Source organism: Emys orbicularis, chromosome 9 (genome assembly GCF_028017835.1).
Source record: "Emys orbicularis isolate rEmyOrb1 chromosome 9, rEmyOrb1.hap1, whole genome shotgun sequence".
In the NCBI taxonomy this organism is placed as follows: Eukaryota; Metazoa; Chordata; order Testudines; family Emydidae; genus Emys; species Emys orbicularis.
Genome location: NC_088691.1, coordinates 21603148 through 21623912, shown reverse-complemented (window position 1 = coordinate 21623912; position 20765 = coordinate 21603148). Strand labels below are relative to the sequence as shown.

Sequence of the window (20765 nt, the reverse complement as noted above, 5' to 3'; positions counted from 1 at the left end):
GGCTTGTCTCTTGTATTCATTAAATGGAGCATCTCTTGTCACTGTCCAGCAATAGTCTGCAAGCATTGATGGGCTCCATTTGCCCTGATAGCATTTCTCCATTGTTGCAATGTCTTGGTGAAATCACTCGCCGTGCTCGTGGCTCACTGCTCCGCAGTTCGGTGGAAAAAAATCTAGATGAGAGTGCAAAAAATGTATCTTTAGTGACATGTTGCAACCAAGGCTTTTGTATGCCTTGAGGAGGTTTTCCACCAACAACCTGTAGTTGTCTGCCTTGTTGTTTCCGAGAAAATTTATTGCCACTAACTGGAAGGCTTTCCATGCCATCTTTTTCTTGCCACGCAGTGCATGGTCAAATGCATCATCTCGAAGAAGTTCACGAATCTGAGGACCAACAAAGACACCTTCCTTTATCTTAGCTTCACTTAACCTTGGAAATTTTCCACGGAGGTACTTGAAAGCTGCTTGTGTTTTGTCAATGGCCTTGACAAAGTTCTTCATCAGACCCAGCTTGATGTGTAAGGGTGGTAACAAAATCTTCCTTGATTCAACAAGTGGTGGATGCTGAACACTTTTCCTCCCAGGCTCCAATGACTGTCGGAGTGGCCAATCTTTCTTGATGTAGTGGGAATCTCTTGCACGACTATCCCATTCGCAGAGAAAACAGCAGTACTTTGTGTATCCAGTCTGCAGACCAAGCAAGAGAGCAACAACCTTCAAATCGCCACAAAGCTGCCACTCATGTTGGTCATAGTTTATGCACCTCAAAAGTTGTTTCATGTTGTCATAGGTTTCCTTCATATGGACTGCATGACCAACTGGAATTGATGGCAAAACATTGCCATTCTGCAGTAAAACAGCTTTAAGACTCGTCTTCGATGAATCAGTGAACAGTCTCCACTCATCTGTATCGTGAACGACGTTGAGGGCTGCCATCACACCATCGATGTTGTTGCAGGCTACAAGATCACCTTCCATGAAGAAGAATGGGACAAGATCCTTTTGACGGTCACGGAACATGGAAACCCTAACCTCACCTGCCAGGAGATTCCACTGCTGTAGTCTGGAGCCCAACAGTTCTGCCTTACTCTTGGGTAGTTCCAAATCCCTGACAAGGTCATTCAGTTCACCTTGTGTTATGAGGTGTGGTTCAGAGGAGGAGGATGGGAGAAAATGTGGGTCCTGTGACATTGATGGTTCAGGACCAGAAGTTTCATCCTCTTCCTCTTCCTCGTCTGACTCAAGTGAGAATGATTCTGGTGCATCAGGAACCGGCAGTCCTTCTCCGTGGGGTACTGGGCGTATAGCTGATGGAATGTTTGGATAATGCACAGTCCACTTTTTCTCCTTTGACACACCTTTCCCAACTGGAGGCACCATGCAGAAGTAACAATTGCTGGTATGATCTGTTGGCTCTCTCCAAATCATTGGCGCTGCAAAAGGCATAGATTTCCTTTTCCTGTTCAACCACTGGCGAAGATTTGTTGCACAAGTGTTGCAGCATATGTGTGGGGCCCTCCTCTTGTCCTGATCTCCAATTTTGCAGCCAAAATAAAGGTGATAGGCTTTCTTAACCATAGTGGTTATACTGCGCTTTTGTGATGCAAAGATCACTTCACCACAAACATAGCAGAAGTTATCTGCACTGTTCACACAAGTACGAGGCATCTCTGCTCACTTTGGCTAAACAGAAATGTGTCCCTTTGCAAAATCAAACACTGACAAATAAGAGAGCACGACACTGTATGATTTCTAGAGCTGATATAGGGCAATTTGTTCAGCAGAGTGATGTAAGCTTCGTTATGATTGCATCATCCATGACTTCTAGGAATAACATGATGCAATTCATATCATGTATGATGCAATACCAGCTTCAGATTGCATCATTCACTGTTTTGCCTAAAAAGCAAGTACTGTCCAAACCCAGTCATAGATTTATTCATAGATCCAGTCAAAGATGTATTTTAGTCATTTCTGGTTTAAATTGAGATCCCTTCCCTTTATAACTCACTTATCCTCCGCCATTCCCAAGTCAAGGGTCGTATATACTGACCCAATAGCATATCTTGAAAACTAGAGCCAATCAACAATTTTAAGCATCATTTTCGTTCTCAGTGACCCAGAATTAGTAACGTTTGACTACATTTATTTCAGAAGCATTTTGGCTGTAGAGCAGTGTTATATTCCTAAGAGAAAATGGTCAAAACTGCCCACTCATGATAAATTACATTAGGAAGAGTCCAAAGAGAGCAGGAGGAGTGGCAACAGTGAAGTAAGCCTACCACCAGCAACTGTGATGACATCCATGTTGTACAGATACAATTTTTAGCATCCAATATGCTATTATGAACACTATTGAAGAAAAAGGATTTGAATTGTTTAATTATAAAATAACCCAAGACTTGTCAGATTGCTGTCAAGAAAGATATGACACTTTTGAAAATGGAGGGAAATTGCACTAGGAACTATTCTAACATCAGTCCTTTAATTATAGTTTTCTATTTCTCTGATGCTGCATAGGAGCAGGTTTTGAACATATAACTGCCTGTTAGTGAAATCAGCCAATAGACAAACTATTTAACCTTGTTTTGAATACCTTGTATATTAAATATGCCATGTAAACCTCGCTTCAGTCATCATTGGAAAGTTCAAGAGGAGTTTAAAAATAGAGTAAATTTAAAAGAAAAATATGATACACATAAAATATAGTCTGACTTCCAACAGTCCAAGTAAACCACAATTTTATGCAAGTCTTAAGGGACATAAAATTGAGGGGAAAATACAATAGCCTTCTGTTAGTCGGGGAGACAGAAAGGCATTTCTTGCGAAGGGGAGTTTTATAAAACAGGTTTACTTCTAACATTCTATAGATAATGTTGCTATTACCAGCTATGAGGTAATGTCTCCCGTTGGTTGAAGGCCTGAGATGTGTTCCACCATAAAATGGAAATAATGACTGTTGCATATGAATTGATTGGCAGTTTTTGTTTTAAAGATTTTTTTAAAACTTTGGGTGAATTTAGCTCTGGAGAATTAAATTGTTGCCATCTGAACACCACTAAATGGCCTGTGTGAAATTAGCTGGTCATCAGTCCCACTTTCCATGAACTATGATTATGTTGTTAAAACCATCATCATGTACATCTTTATTAGTCTTAGCTGAAGGGATGTCTAGAATATGATTCAAGGAGTGTGGGGGAGGAAGCCCAGGGGTTACGTTAGCATATTTTAATTAACAGAGTCTAAAACTAATGTAGACTGGACAAGTTGTACTTAATTTAGCACAAGCTAGCTGGTAAGGTTAGAAGGGAGCCGGCCTAGGGCATTCACCTAACATGTCCAAATGCAACTTGCCCTGGCTACACTTGAGTTTTAAAATGGGTCAGTTAAAACATTTGAGCTAAAATGTTTTTTAAATGTAACTTTTATTCCTGTCTAAACAAACCTGTGGAGGGACTTCCTCCAAATCAGGGATACGGCACGTTGGGGGAGGTGAAGAAACTTGCACTAACACTGTTGAGTGGAGAAACTGAGCTCAGTTTCCAGCAATAACGCATCCAGAACTCTTCACAAACGCTAACATAATTTCTAGTTTTTTAAAAGAACCTCACTCCTCACTCCCCCACGCACAGACTTGTTTAGTCTTGTTATTAAAATAATTGCTGTTTACTGAATATTGTGCCAGTCCTTCTCAGGCTCTGAAGCTATTGACAGGATTCTGAATCTGGAAACTTATTGGAACCTTCTGCCCTTTGGAGTAGGATTTTGTTTTTCTTGTGTTTGTACATGTATGATAGGAGACCTAGTCATGGACCAATGGCCCAGGAGCTACTGCAATACAAATAATGTATCAATAGGAAAAAGTCACGTGATATATTAGCAACCTTCTACAGTGATAGTTATTTTACATCAAGGCCTCGTCTACATGCAGTTTTTGTGCTGTTTTAACTATTTCTGTTAGGAGTGTGATTTCCTATTGAAATAGTTAAATCAATACAACCTCTAAGCCTGATCTTAAAAATTGTCCTGGCACAGCTATGTCAGAGGTGTAATTTTTTTTTAACTGTCATAACTATACCAGTAAAAGCTATTGTGTAGACAGTTATACTGGTATAACTGTGCTTTATACCAGTACAGCTCATGCTGGTTGTAGGAATTGGCATAAGTTATATCAGTATGAGCACTTCAATATCAATATAACTGCATTCATACTAGAGGGTTTTGCCAGAATAGCTAGGTTTATAGTTTTATTTGTATCCAGGAATAAGCCATATTGATATAGGCACTGTTATAACTGCGTGCACACTAGGTGGAGGGCTTATATCACTTTATACTGGTACAGTTAGAGCAGCATAATTTTTGCATGTACTGGGGAAGTGGATGGTGGATCAAATCTTCTGTATTTTGTAAAGGGTGGTGGAGAGTTGAGAGCAGTATCATACAACACTTTTATCTTCTCTCTTACATCTTAAAGTCCAGTCATTGCCACACAAGAGAGTAATAACCTGGATGTGATGAGTAAGGCCAACTTGTCTAATATTTAATGTTATTTGATAACTCTCATCTAATTTCTATTTCACATCTTGCTACCTGAATGAATCTGGCATCCTTCCAGCACTGTCTGCCCCATGTTCAGGTAAAATGCCCAGGTCTGCCTCAAAAATGTCAATTGAGAATCAGTAAAGGATGGACATTAATGTGATGGGAAGATAGTTATCCTGGGCCAGATGTGAAGTATTTGTAACTGAGTTTGTTTTTAAACAGATATGTATAAAAAAAACCCATTGATTGTTCTGTATTGGCAGAAGAGGATGTAATGCCTAATGCTAATTGAGTAGAGACTGAGACTGGAACTGTCGACTCTTAAAAGTAATAACTGCAGAGGACAGCTTAGGCTATGTGATCACAGTGAGGTGACTGAAAGAAAAACACAACTTTAGACAGAAGAAATAAAAAAATTCCTTTTCTGCCATGCTATAGAAAATGGCCTAAATTTGCTAATGAGCCTAGTGATTTTGGGTGTCTCCATTTTTGGGGTCCCTATCTTGAGATGCCTTATAAAGGGATCTGATTTTCAGAGGGTGGGTGCACTGTTTGAAAATGAGTCTCCTGCCAGGTCTGTAAAGCTGGGCACCCAAAATCACTAATCACTTTGGGAAATGTATACCAACCTTTCAGTGTGCTGTACCGTAAGCTCCAGTCCAGCTTAGTTATCCTTTCTGAAGTATTCATCTGGTCTTTTATGACTTTTCTCTTGATTTTTGTGAAACTGCACATAAAATATCATTTCATTTATGAATTTCTGAAGTGGGTCCTGGAGCTGTTGGCTGAAGCAGTTACTGGCTGAGCCCCTCAGGAACCAGAGACTGAACTCTTGCTTTGGAACTGTGATGACTTAGATACAAGAGCTCTGGCCCAAAGGAGGCTGCAATCTCGCTGTGTAAATTGCAGCTAAGGCCTATTATAGAGAGAACAGAATGATTTGAAACACATAAGGCCTGGTACAGTGTTGACAAGTTCTTAGATGGCAGTGTCGGTAACTATGATAATCTTACTCTTGTATTGCAACTTTCATTCAGCTACATCCCAAAGAGATTTACAAACAGATGTTCAAACAACTAAATAGGAATCTCTGTAAGCAACCACTGGGGTGCAATGTGGTTAAACAGTGTATAGCAGCCTACAGGTTAGTTCCATACGGATCTCCTACATCCCTGATGTCTATCATGGTTTTGTGCCCGAAGGACAAATTCAGCTCGGTCCAGTTTGTTCCATAATGACAACAGTTGGATGGCTGGAGAAATTCCAGGTCATTAATCAGGGTCTCTCGGTGCCATGCACATTTTGAGTTACAGACTAAGAAGAGCAAGACATAAACTGAAAAGACATTACAAAGCTAATACACTAACAGGTCTGTGCTCTATCACTGCTTCACCCTGGAAAATGTGGTTCATATTAAACTGCTTGAAAGCATCACTTTACTCCTGGTGGGGCTTACTTTTATTTTTAGACAGATCACACAAGTGTCACTTCATAAGGCCCAAGCAATGACTTGTGGACTCTTTGAAATTATTGTTTGTCACTTGTGAAATTTTCTGACAGGCCACAAGAGACACGGATGACTACAAATGTCAGTCACTTTCTGGTTGTGGGAACAGTAGTTTTCCACCCAAAACTGGATGAAGGTAATTCAGGCTCAATAATCCATGTTATGGGGTCCCCCCTGGATCTGCTCTCACTCAAGTCTGTAAGTGTAGGTGTCTTTCTGTGTGATTTGTCTGTCACTACTGACTGTCTTCCATTCAGACAGGCAATGTGAGGATATGTGCAGTGTTTCTTTTAATCTGTAGAAGGAAACCCCAGGCAGAAAGAGTGAGAGGAGCTTTAGAGGTAATACTGTTTTTTTTTAATTCTAATCAAGACTCTTTTTCTTCTGTTTGTACAGCATCTAGCACACCGGGGTCCTGGTCCACGAGTCTGGCCCCTAGGGGCTACAGAAATACAAATAATCACAAGAAAGTGATTCATTCTGTGATTATTTACCATTGTCATATGACAGGCTCATTGTTCTAAGCTTCCATGCAGCATGACCCAAACCAAAGAATCTGTAAGGGAGGAGATAGAAGGTGGCACACTGCCTACAACAAAATGGGCACTGTGCAGCTGAGTCTCCTAAAATGATAGTTACTCCAAAGGACTGGGAAATACCAGATATTGATTTGTGGAATTCCCAGAAGGAAGAGAATGGGAAGCGACACACACGTCTTGAATGTAGGGACGCATAGCTCCCGAATCGTCAGCTCACAGGTGCGGCACACTGTGTCTGTGGCTACGAGGCAGGAGTGGCCTTCACCCCAGCGTCTGTGATTAGGAAACTTACTGGCTGACTTGATCATCACCCTCGCAGCTGGCTTTCACGTGCACAAGATATGGGTTTGTTATCTTATGTTGTTGTACACTGTATGCTTCTTCTATGCGCAAGAATTTGACCAGTGAGAAGTGTTGTAAGCAGGGAAGTAGAAAGAATAAAATCCTCAGGGAAAAGTCCCTGGGCGGGGGGGGGGGGGGGGGTTGGCTTTCTGGCTACCACAGACCAGGCGTTCTGTTTCCTTTCTTCTCTCGTCGCCACACTTGAATCTGCCAACTGAGATGAAATTACTCCTGATTTGCAAAGCCAGAAATGAATTATGCAGGTCATCCCAAGCAAATGCCTATAAATCCTGCATAACACGTTGCCACATCATGTGTCCCGCATATGCCATCTATTTGACAGAAGAATTATTAACAAAATGTTTAAAGAGTCATACATAAATGTGTTGTGATATTGCTTTTTGCATCCATCCACTTGTAAAACCCTAGTGGAAATTCTGAATGGCTCACTAAAACTCTTTAACAGTTTGAAGAGTTTCTTTTGGAGAACCAGTAGTCCCAGAAACCGGTAGTCCAATAGCCCCTCCATTCCAATATCTAGTTGGCTAACTTGAACTACCAGAAAGTGTTCACTAGAAATTTCTGTTAGGGAATCCAAACTGTCTTAATATCATGAGTCTCGATGCAAATAGCTCAGAAAGAGAAGAAAATTTTAACTACTTTAGAAATCACTAACTATGACCTGTGGCATAGTAGAGAGAGCATTGGATCCACACAGGAGAGCTGGGTTCTATTCCTGGCTCTGCCACTGGCCTGATGGGTGACCTTGGGTAGGTCACTGACCTCCCTATGCCTCAGTTTCCCCATCTGTAAAATGGGGATAATAATTTATTTCCGTGGTAAAGCAGTTAGAGATCTACAGGTGAAAATGCTATATAATAGGTATTGTAATTATATATGAAACTGACAAAGTTAAGTACCTGTATCTTGGGATCTTCCAGGACTAGATCCAAGTGCTATACATTAAGAAGCTGGGAATCTCCCCTTCTGAATGGTCTGAAGTTCCTGTACACTTGAGGCCTGATTCTCTGTTGCTCTGCACCTTGTATAATCATTGACATGAGGGCAAAGTAGGTGTAAAACATATTCTACATATTCATATAAATCAATTTTCATGTTATAACAGCAGTAATGATCTTTGTGTAGGGCACACCCTGGGGTAAATGGTCCAAGCCATTGCACTCCTTCCATCTAGTAACATTTCTTAGGCAATTATTATTTATTTGTTATTTAACAGTTGTATTATGGTAGCAACTAGAAGCATTAAAAAGGTGCTTTTGTGCTAGGCACTCTTCAAATACAGCCTTGCCAACTCTTGCAATTTGCAGGTCTCATGATATTTGGTGTTTTTTTTAAAGCCCCAGTTCTTGGAGTCATGTTATTTCACAAGAATGTCAGCTTTCGTTTTTGAAAAACAAAGTAAGTTTCTAGCCATCCTTGTTGCAGAGAAAAGCTATATAATGTGTCCCAAGTGTATCCTACATTAATCAGAAGATAAATAAAATATTTTTAATCTTATGATTTTTAAGCCAATTTCATGATTTGGGAAGGGAGAGGGCTGACTCATGATTTTTTAATGCTCAGGGTTGGCCATACTGCAAATTTATAATAAATTACACTGCTCTACAGCCAAAATGCTTCTGAAATAAATGTTGTCAAACTTTACTAATTCTGGGTCACTGAGAACGAAAATGATGCTTAAAATTGTTGATTGGCTCTAGTTTTCAAGATATGCTATTGGGTCAGTATATACGACCCTTGACTTGGGAATGGCGGAGGATAAGTGAGTTATAAAGGGAAGGGATCTCAATTTAAACCAGAAATGACTAAAATACATCTTTGACTGGATCTATGAATAAATCTATGACTGGGTTTGGACAGTACTTGCTTTTTTGGCAAAACAATGAATGATGCAATCTGAAGCTGGTATTGCATCATACATGATATGAATTGCATCATGTTATTCCTAGAAGTCATGGATGATGCAATCATAACGAAGCTTACATCACTCTGCTGAACAAATTGCCCTATATCAGCTCTAGAAATCATACAGTGTCGTGCTCTCTTATTTGTCAGTGTTTGATTTTGCAAAGGGACATTTCTGTTTAGCCAAAGTGAGCAGAGATGCCTCGTACTTGTGTGAACAGTGCAGATAACTTCTGCTATGTTTGTGGTGAAGTGACTTTTGCATCACAAAAGCGCAGTATAACCACTATGGTTAAGAAAGCCTATCACCTTTATTTTGGCTGCAAAATTGGAGATCAGGACAAGAGGTGGGCCCCACACATATGCTGCAACACTTGTGCAACAAATCTTCGCCAGTGGTTGAACAGGAAAAGGAAATCTATGCCTTTTGCAGCGCCAATGATTTGGAGAGAGCCAACAGATCATACCAGCAATTGTTACTTCTGCATGGTGCCTCCAGTTGGGAAAGGTGTGTCAAAGAAGAAAAAGTGGACTGTGCATTATCCAAACATTCCATCAGCTATACGCCCAGTACCCCACGGAGAAGGACTGCCGGTTCCTGATGCACCAGAATCATTCTCTCTTGAGTCAGACGGGGAAGAGGAAGAGGATGAAACTTCTGGTCCTGAACCATCAATGTCACAGGACCCACATTTTCTCCCATCCTCCTCCTCTGAACCACACCTCATAACACAAGGTGAACTGAATGACCTTGTCAGGGATTTGGAACTACCCAAGAGTAAGGCAGAGCTGTTGGGCTCCAGACTACAGCAATGGAATCTCCTGGCAGGTGAGGTTAGGGTTTCCATGTTCCGTGACTAGGGTGACCAGACGTCCCGATTTTATCGGGACAGTCCCGATTTTAGGGGACTTGTCCCGCGTCCCGAATTTACATCGGTCGGGATGCACTTTGTCCCGATGTCGGGGGACCGTGGCAAGCCGGCACTGCTCACCTCTTCTTCTGGGCCCTGGGGCAGTGCAGCTGAGTTCCCGCCGGCCGGCAGGCGCCTGCAGAGTGCTGCAGCCCCACTCCCCAGGCATGCACAGAGGCAGGGGCGGGGCTTGTAGGCGCCGGCAGCGAGCCCCCCCCCCCCCCCGCCCTCCTCAACCCGACCCGCGCGCGAGCTACGCAGACAGGAGCCAGAGGGACGCTCCCTCCTCCCCCCGCTGCCAGCCCTGCGAACATGGCTGCAGCACGGCCGCGCTTCTCCTTCCTGCTCCTCGCCCTAGTTGCCGTGCTCTGCCCTGCTCCTGCCCGCACAGTGGCCCCTCTGCTTGCCTGCCAAGCACCTGGACCGGTGCTTCGCCGAGCACAAGCGCTGCACTGACCCAGAGTGCAGCAGTAAGTGGGTGCGGGGCGCTGGGGTCCCCGGACGGGACCTGCCTGCTGGATCCTGAGGCTAGCACTGTGGGGCAGGGGGGGACTGTGCCAGGCAGGCTCTGGGAGGGAGGACGGGGGGGGAGGGGGTCCGATGCCGCTCTGGGTAGCCCGTGCGGGGTGGGGTGATGATGCTGCAGGGACGGGAGACCCATGGGGAGGCCCGGGTGGAGGCAGTGCTCTCGGGGCCGGCCCTCGGGCAGGGCCATGGGGCCGCACTTGTGGGAACCGCGATCCGGCCGTGAACCAGACGCTTCTCCGTCCCTTTAAAGGGCCAGTAGCCCAGCGTCCCGTCGGGCGGGTTCTCCCACGCGTGCCGGTCCAGCCCCAGTGTGGGGTGTGAGGGGAGGCGTGTGTTTGGCCATCGGCTCCCCAGCCCCATCTGCAGCATTGGTACGTTCCGAGCGGAGCGGGAGGAGACGAGTGGCAGTTGGCCGAGAGCGGGTGGAGGGAGGGGGCTGGGGGACGTGGCCTGAGCGCACCCTCTGGCGCTGGGGGGGGTCCAGGCGCGCATGGGGGAGGGGCTTGTTGGTTTTTTTGCTCCGCGCCCCCCCACCCCCCACGTCCCGATTTTTCACTTCTGTCATCTGGTCACCCTATCCGTGACCGTCAAAAGGATCTTGTCCCATTCTTCTTCATGGAAGGTGATCTTGTAGCCTGCAACAACATCGATGGTGTGATGGCAGCCCTCAACATCGTTCACGATCCAGATGAGTGGAGACTGTTCATTGATTCATCGAAGACGAGTCTTAAAGCTGTTTTACTGCAGAATGGCAATGTTTTGCCATCAATTCCAGTTGGTCATGCAGTCCATATGAAGGAAACCTATGACAACATGAAACAACTTTTGAGGTGCATAAACTATGACCAACATGAGTGGCAGCTTTGTGGCGATTTGAAGGTTGTTGCTCTCTTGCTTGGTCTGCAGACTGGATACACAAAGTACTGCTGTTTTCTCTGCGAATGGGATAGTCGTGCAAGAGATTCCCACTACATCAAGAAAGATTGGTCACTCCGACAGTCATTGGAGCCTGGGAGGAAAAGTGTTCAGCATCCACCACTTGTTGAATCAAGGAAGATTTTGTTACCACCCTTACACATCAAGCTGGGTCTGATGAAGAACTCTGTCAAGGCCATTGACAAAACACAAGCAGCTTTCAAGTACCTCCGTGGAAAATTTCCAAGGTTAAGTGAAGCTAAGATAAAGGAAGGTGTCTTTGTTGGTCCTCAGATTCGTGAACTTCTTCGAGATGATGCATTTGACCATGCACTGCGTGGCAAGGAAAAGACGGCCTGGAAAGCCTTCCAGTTAGTGGCAATAAATTTTCTCGTAAACAACAAGGCAGACAACTACAGGTTGGTGGTGGAAAACCTCCTCAAGGCATACAAAAGCCTTGGTTGCAACATGTCACTAAAGATACATTTTTTGCACTCTCATCTAGATTTTTTTCCACCGAACTGCGGAGCAGTGAGCAACGAGCACGGCGAGCGATTTCACCAGGACAGTGCAACAATGGAGAAACGCTATCAGGGCAAATGGAGCCCATCAATGCTTGCAGACTATTGCCGGACAGTGACAAGAGATGCTCCATTTAACGAATACAAGAGACAAGCCAAGAAGCGCCGAGTAGACACTGAATAGGACTAAACTATGTACATAATAGTTTTTTGCCTTTTGTTTCAGAATACATTTTATTTATATAACCCTTTTGCTGATTTTTAAAGTGTTACATAAACAGGACAGGTGAAATATTATCATGTAAAGCAACCATAAACACATGAAAAGACCTAGGTTTACAATTTATGATTAAAACTCTACTATCTACACAATATACATAGACATAAAATGTAAAAACTTAAATATCTTAGAAACAGTAGCCAATCAGTTGTTTTAATTGTCATATTTGAATTCAGCACATCAAAATACATAATAAATAGCACATTTTATCTCTGAAGCAGACGACTTCTCAAAAATTGTAGACCAGTGTTACAGTTCTGGCCTAAAAGAGTTTATAGCCAAAGTTCCTAATCTTACAAATATATATATGTGTATATATGCTTAACTTTAAGCACAATTAGTGCTACTTACTTAAAGTTAAGCATGTGCGTAAGATTTGTCCTGCTTTGAGCAGGGGTTTGGACTAGATGACCTCCTGAGGTCCCTTCCAACCCTGATATTCTATGATTCTATGAAGTGTTTGCAGGATAGGGGACAGAATTCACTGTGCTTTCATAGTTATTGCTCGAACAATGGTCAACAGTGATCGATAATTCTGTAAGTCTGAACCAATGAATCCTAAATGCAGTTACACAGTGTGGCCCTGATCCTGCAAGTGGAAATGCCCTACCAGATCCTTGAACCCTTGTGGAGGCTTGATTAATTTCAGGGCTCCACATGGGTACAAGAATCCATCTGTGTGGATCTTCTTGCAGGATCTAGCCCTTACATAAGAAACTCAGTGAACTATTCCTGTGTCCAGATGCTCATGTGCATTAATATTGGCAAATTTGGGCCCTGATTGATGCCAAATGCCTCTTAAATTGTAAGCTCTTTGGGGTCAAGGACTGTCTTTTTGTTCTTTGTGCATACAGTGCCTAGCACAATGGGGTTCTGCTCTATTAGTAGGGCTCCGATATGCTACCACAACACATGACCAGAGCTCAAATAACAATCATGGCTTGTGAGCTCCTGATTTTCCCTGTAAATATTGCTTTGTTTGCCCTGGCCTTGCCTTTTACATTTCCTTTTGCAGATGCTCTGCTCTGCCTTCTCAAGGTTGTTCACCGTCTTCGCCCATTCCGTTCTCCCCAGTTTTGCCTCATTTCTGTCTGATTTTTCGATCAGCTCCCCCAGCCTGATCCATTTATTCCCTGGGACTGTTTCCCCCCACCCCCTACAATGTGCTTGGGTGATTCCAGCTGGGAATTGTCCTTCCCCAGCCCGTGCTGCACAGCGCGCGCCCCGTGGCCTTAGAACGGCTGCGCTCCAGGGAATGGGTGGCCACGAGCTCAGGGACGGTCCGCGCCTAGCGCGGGGGTTGGGCCTGGAGGGACACACTCCCGCTCTGCCAAAGCGCCAGGGCTGTAGCCCCCGGCCGGCCCCCCACTCGGCGCTGAGGCTCGAGGAAGAGACCAAGCCCCGCCCCGCACATGCCCAGAGCAAAGCTAAGCGCCAACGGAAAATTGAGGGCATAGGCGCTTCCCTGTGGCTTCACTTCTCGCACTGCACATGTGCTTGATCTCTGCGCATGCTCAGTAGGAACGCTGGCCGCCATCTGCTCATGCGCAGTAGCAGAAAGAACACCGCTTGTTTGGGATGCAGAGCGCCTTTTGTTGATCCTGCGGCGGCGCCGGGCGGCGCTAGGACCTGGCGGACCCGGCTCGCACGCGGGTTTTTCCTCCTCCTCCAGAGAAAGAGCGATGGCGGCCCGTTAGCGGCGCGTGCAGGCGGCGGGGCTGGGACTGCGCCGAACGCACCGGGGCCATGGGGGGCGGCGCGGCCTGGCCCCCTGCGTGAGGCGCGCCAGGCCCGCGCGTCCCCTCCGAGCGCGGTGCGGCCCTGTGGCGGCGAAGGTCGCCTGCCCTCCTCCCGCCGGGCCGGTGCCGGCGCATCTCCCCAGGCCAGGGCGCGGCGGCCATGGCCACCGAGCTGGAGCCCCCTGCCTCGGGCGCGGCGCCGTTGGAGGCGGAGGAGGACGAGGAGCAATGGTTGTACGGGGGTAGGTAGCCGGGCGGCGGCCGTGCCTAGCGCCGAGTCGCCACGGGGGATGCGCTGTGCGAGATGGTCCCCTGCGCCCGAGCACCCCTCGGCGGGCGAGCAGGGCGCGGGGTCTGTCCGCACTGCACCTCACCCAGGCTCCGGCTCGGCTTTGGGCCCAGCCCGCCCACAGTAACCAGCCTGAGTGGGGCCAGCAAGCGCTCATGGCCCTGCTGCGGGGTGGGTCCCAGCCCCTGTCGTTTGGCGGTGTGGACGCAGCTCAAGCCGCAGACCCGAGTCTGTATAGTGCAGTGTGGACCTGTTAGCGCAGCTGTGAGCCTGGGGTCTAGCTATTGTGCAAGTGCAGGCTTGGAAACAGAGTCCATAGAGCCAGGTTTGTAACGCTGTTAGGCATAACCTATGAAAGCCCTCACTAGTCAGAAGGCAAAGTAAACTAGGATAGGGCACAGGCACTCTCCAGATTATGGTCTGTCTTCCCCGAGCTTCTGAGCAGCCACATCCCCTTCTCCTCCTGGAGAGGTGATGGAGTTGACTAATGGCTGTGTAGGTTTATCTGGGAGCCTCTCCATACCCAACCAGTACATGCCTATGTGATGGTCTTGTATTAGATTCCACTGACCACTGCAAGGTTTTATGTCGGGAGTGGAATAGAGCTCATGGGTTGTGGCACTGCTAATAGACCACAATCAAATGAAAGACTCTTACCTAATTAACCTGTCTAATCTATCAGTTTTATTTTTTTTTCTATAGACTCCATGGGGTTTCTATAGATTTTTCTCCTTCCCTTTGCTGACGTTTGTGTGTATGTACACACATACGCCCTATTAATTTGCCTTACTTTGTTGTCCTAGCCATTGTGTGGGATACTACTGTCATCCTTTACTGGGTTATGTCAGTTTCAGATTGTAAACTCCTTCAGGGTAGAAACTTGTTACTTTCAGTTGTTTGCAAAGGGCCATGCATGCTTATGGCACTAAATCAATAAAAGTAAGTCTGAATCCACTACCTAAGCTGGGTGAGCTGGAATGGGAGTTGACCTTCCATCAGAATTTTTTTCTTCTGTCACAGTCTTTGATGCCGTTTAATACAGTATAGCATTTTTTGGCTTGTATATGATCACTTTTTAACAGTAATAGGATAATGAAGAATGAAATGGAGGAGAATGAAACTCTAATAGCAAGACATTGGCGTGCATAATAACTTTTAAAATCTGTCAGGTAAATGCATATTTGGGCCCCAATTCTGTCACTGGATTGATGCAAGTGGACCCCTGTGCCACTTGGGGCTCCATATGTATCCAAGTGAAGGGTCAGAGCCTGGGTTTGCTGGCAGAGCATTCTTGGAACAGTTACCAGGCATCTTTTTCAATGCATCCATCACTCCATGTGTTTCCTACCATTGTGAGACCTTAAATTTTTTTTGTCAATTAAGGTCAGTATATTTTCTGGTCTTTTGATTTTTGCGTTTGAAAACTTTTTGACTTGAGGTCCTGTTCCCACCTAGCCTGGTCTCTTTCCCACAGAAAAAAATGTGTGAAGACTCTTGGAGCCAAGATCCATACCTGGCTTGATAGGTGCCTTTATTCATTCTGTTGCATAATCTGGGGTCTGGCATTCAAAGGCCTTTTTTAATTCTGTCAGTTGTCAAGGATGTGTAATCTTACTTTTTCATTGCTTTATTTCATATTGAGCTTTGCTTGGAAATAAACATTACTTATAATGTGTATATATGATAGTTTTTTCCCAAAAGGCCCAGACTGTGTTATAAGTTCTGATCTCTTTGGTTTTTGATTTAATATGTTATTTTTATCATATCTGCAGATGACACCACTGGTAAGCAAGAAGATGGACCAATTGCAAGGTAAGTCTGTAAACTAGTCACTCATAATAACTGTATCTGCTGGAGGGGAGAACTTTGTCTCAGCATCAGGCCTATAATTCCTAGATACCTTGAGCCTAGTTTCAGATCTTGACAGTCAACTCATCCCCTTGCATCGCAACAAATTGAGTTGTGTGAACTTTACTGTTTGGACATCTTTTGGATGAGACCTTCAAAAACAAGTTCTGTGGTGATATGAAAAGTTACACTGGATCCTTAATAAGATTAGAGGATTCTCCCAGTTTCCTTGACCAAAATTTCCCCCTCCCTCCCCACTATACTTGTGCAGTGTGGTATGCACCAGCTGTGCCTTCCGCCACACCAGAGGTGTCTGCATTTGAATATTTTTTGTATGTGTACATATGATAGGAATTTCAGGATTGTTGTACAGCCGTCATAAACTGGAGTTCAGGGTGCTCAGAAACACAGAAAATTTAGCCCAGTGTTTGCTGCACTTTGGGACCATTATGAATATTATCCTCTTTGGAGCAAGTATCCTCATTCAACCAATATGAACACACACAAGCAAACTGTGGGCTATCTTATTGCACTTAGCAAATGTAATATCAACTATCCCTCATGACAAGGACAGTCTCTGATTTTAGACATAAATGTACTGCTAACCTACATAAATAGTGTTCTTGTCTCTTTATGATTTACATGAGATTATCAGAAATGCTCCATAAGATAAAGTAGCTACATCCTTCAATTTATTAATGTTTGCAAATCACTTTAAAACCTTGACTGCAAAGTATTATTTGCTTCCTGCTCTTATTTTTCTTATAGTCCTCATTTTGAGTCTTTGTCTCACATATAAACTTTGTATGTGTTGTGAGATGTGCCAACAAGATGATTATTTGCTAGACTCTTTGTTAACCGTTGAAATTCCAGTATGATGTTCTCTCTGAATACGTTGACTATCCGTGGGAAGACAGTGTACACCAAATTACATGTATTCAGTATCTCTTGACATTCCTTGTTGCAGAGGATTTTGTGAAATTATAGCAGTGCTGTAAAAGGGGCTGTTTTATCCCTGGCACAAAGGGTTATGTTGGGATTCAGGGTGTGGAAATAAAATGCCCAGGACTATTACCAACATACTAGTGATGACACTAGTCCTGTCAAAGTGATTATTTGTTCTCTTCTTAAAACTGTAGGAAAGTGGCTGTTACTTTATAGATGTGTACTTGAACTTTAAATTCACAAATTGTAATACGCATCCACAGATACTTCCTGTGATTTGAAGCTGAAGGTAACATTTGTTGCTTTTCTTTAATTCAGTGCTGGCTGATCAATGATCTTGGATTCTGAGACAATTCTGTGGTTTGAGATCAATGCTCTTAATTGCTTTTGATTTGGTAAAAAGAATGCCAGAGATTTTGGGGAGCCATCTGTGGCAATTTCCTCCAGTGGTACTTCGCTTTATCTTTGCACAGTGACTTGATGCCCGTGACCTTGGAGTTGTTGTGGAGTCTGATCTTCTTTTTGAAGCCTGTTGTGCTAATTTGGTAACTGAAGTGCTTTTGCTACCACCTGAGGAATTTGACCATACTGGTACCTATGCTTACTAGGACAGCTGCTGAAATCTTTGTCTGTACTTTTGTTTAATCTTGGCTTGATTACTGCAATTCTTTCTTTGTGAAACTTTTCACTACCTCCAACATGACTGTGCAACTGATAAAGAATTCATTTAGGCTGCTTGCCCAGGTCCGTCTGTCTCTTCACAATCTTGTCTTCCTAGCCTCCTAATAAGAGAGCTTCATTAGTTTCCAAAACTGCAGTGGGTTGACTTTTATTTTATTTGATTCTTGGTAACCACTTCCAAGATTTTGTATTGCTGGGCTCCATTATGTCAATGTGATCTTTGGCTTCCTTGTTTAGAAGCTGTTTTGTGCAGCCTCTGAAATGGCTTTAATCTGTTCAGTGTGTGGCCTCTGTGTGTCGTGTGTTTGCAGGATCTAACCCCAAAGGGAGCAAACACTCACTAGCAGGCATGGTGCTTATCCCCATGAGTACCTTCATTGACTTCAGAGGGAGTATCCCCAGTAATAAGCTTTGCTCAGATGTAAGTGTTGGCATGTTTGGGCTCTTGAGTCCTCAGTTAAATTAACTTTTAAAAAAAGGATTCTATTAGAATTTCAAAATAACTCTTCCAGTTCCATGGCTAAATATGCCGCCTTCTGATTTTTAGTTCCATAACACATAAGGTACATATGATTTTTGTTGTGACTGGCTTGCTTGGAAAATACAATAAACAATACTAACATTTGCTCCACAATCTTTAGTTAACAGAATAAATCTGAAAGTGCAATAATGGATATTAGGATTAATTTGCAATGAATAAGGAAATGGGATGGTCTATGGGATTGTTAATTACCTGTCCTTTAATCTCCAGGTGACTGGTTAAAATTCAGCCCAAGTCCTTAATAACTGAATGTTGTTAATGTTTGGTGGCTTGTAGAAAGGGAATCAATTGATCTTGATCTAATTCCTACTGGGCAGGGGTCCTCTTCACTAAAAAATGCCTATATAATTGGCACTCTTGTTGGCAGTCTCAGGGAAAGGCCAAGGATTGAATGGGCTATGGAGATTGAACCATCTTCTTACCCTTAGAAGTAGTGGGGTTGAGGCACACTGGGAATCTTTCAGAGCTGCTGCAAGTGCCTTAGCTGATCTGTGGATAAATAAGTGTTTGGTGTGCAAGGCTGCCCATCTGGCATCCTTCAGGAACTCTAAATTGCCTTTCACCAATAAAAGCAAAACCTGCTGAGATTGAATTTGAGCTAACTACTCTACTACCAGTCACCAGAATCAAATATGTCTGTTGGTAAAACTATGATCAGAATGTTATCTTGATTCTGTACTGATGGGCACTTTGGAAACATGAATAGGTCGCTCCATGGGTCAATTGTATTTATTTTGGTCTGTTATATTTGGTAGACATGCAGAATCTTCTCATCCTTTGCAAGATGCTCCTCAGGAGAGCCGGCCTGTCACCAGTGAAGACCGAGAGATGTCACAACATGTATGTGTTACAGCTATAACTGCTGGATGTGGCTATTGCTATGCAGTGCATGTTCACTGCTTGTAAATATTGGTGTATAACAAGGCTCCAGTAAAAAGGGGCTACTATTTGTCATCTTAAATATAGCTTATTACACCTATACTATAACAACTTATTAATTAGCAATTCTGGGTGCTAATTACAGCATGTAGTTTTTCTACCTAAAATGCCTGTGGTCAGAGTATTAGGTGTTGGGATTGCCAAGGTCTACTTCTGACTCTACCATTGACTCCTTGGATTACTCATTTTGAACCTCTCAACTCCTCTGTACCTTAATTTCTCTGGCCTTGATTCAGGATAGCATCCCACTGAAATTGGTGAGAGTTAACCACATGCTTAAAGTTTATATGTATGCTTAAGCACTTGCCTGAATCAGAGCCTAATGTGCAAAACTGGTGTAGTAACACTCCCAGGCAACCCCACAGGGCTGTGGTGGGAGTTAAAGTTTGAAAATAGTTCGGACATCCTTGGATGAAAGGTGAAAAAATATTTATTTATTTATTGTGTTTTTTAAAAAAATATATTGATTATTAACCAAGTGGAAAAGGATGTCTTTGTAACAGAATCATTCTTCCTAACTTGTACTACTTTATTGAGCTTTTAAGACTTGCGTTCTCGTCCAGGTGAATTTCTTGGGTGTAAGTATCAATGAGTCCCCATGTGTCTGTGTTACTGTTAGGCCCCTCCGAGTGGTGAAGATGATGAGGAAGACAGTGATAGCGACAGTGATGATGATGATGTGAAAGTTACCATTGGCAACATTAAAACAGGAGCACCATCGTACATGTATGTATTTCTGGTTACAGTGCCTGTTGTTTGTTTTAATAACCAACTTTCTTCTTATCATTATGATTCAGGGGGGAAAAAGCAGTTGATCTTACCATTTTAAGAGGCAGGGAGTTTAATGGCTAGTGCCTGTTTCTGGCATTGGCTTGCTGGGTGACCCATCTGTAAAATGAGGCTAATACTCCACACGTCAACTGCCATCATGCTGAATAATTAATATTGGTGGAGCACTTGACTGAGTGAAATAGAAGGTGGGAAGTAGTAGTGTAAGTTCTTAAAATTACTTTAATTCTTGAGGTTTTGTTGAATTTAAATGAAGAATCCAGCTAAACAGCAGATGAATTAAATAGAAGCCCTGAATTCATTAATTGTTTTAGCTGTCCAATTCTTCACAGCTGAAGTATGGTGAGACCAGATTTGCAAACCAGCCACCTGTCACTGAGATGGTTAAGAATCTGAGTCTGAATAACATTTACTATTCTGTATTAGATGGAAATAAGGGGGCAGCATTTCTGGTTGCTGCTGGCAACCATCATCTTAAGGAAACCTTTTACCTGTTCATTGCAGCATATTCTAATCCTTCGCTGCAAGGATAACTCCCCTCTGCTTTTGCAGGAAGGGTTTGGGGGTCTAATGGATCATTCTAAAGAGCGATGCCCCATTCATTCAATCGCTGATTCATTAGAGTTTTCCAAACATCCTTTTTTGGATTCTGTGTTTTTCATTGTGAACCAGAGTGCTCCCTTCCTTTCTCATATTCTGTACAGACTTGCTGCTACAATTCTTTCCCCCGTTGCCCAGCTCCATCCTAATTCTTAGTCACAAGTATGCTTTCTGGCAGGATGATACCTACCAACATTGGGGAAATCATCAGGCTCTGCTTCTGAGTCCAGACAATCTCATGTGTTGCTGCTTATCTCAATGTACACTGCTGGATATCCATTTCAGTATGCTGCCTGCTCCACCATCAATAGCTTTACATGAACAGTGCAATCTAATTTTTAAAGTAATGGAGTCTTAAGTAATATAAATCACAAAGACGCTTC

General features: G+C 43.7%; 1 protein-coding gene across 1 annotated transcript in view; it reads left to right on the top strand.

Moving 5' to 3' along the window:
- The first annotated feature begins 13910 nt into the window (after window positions 1-13910).
- The window catches only part of LOC135883726 (pre-mRNA 3'-end-processing factor FIP1-like), a 32379-nt gene continuing 25524 nt past the window's right edge, over window positions 13911-20765 (top strand). The window contains exons 1-4 of the mRNA XM_065410964.1: window positions 13911-13992; window positions 15812-15851; window positions 18810-18894; window positions 19613-19719. Coding sequence (XP_065267036.1) covers window positions 13911-13992; window positions 15812-15851; window positions 18810-18894; window positions 19613-19719 — 314 coding nt within the window. The remainder of the gene's footprint in view (window positions 13993-15811; window positions 15852-18809; window positions 18895-19612; window positions 19720-20765) is intronic.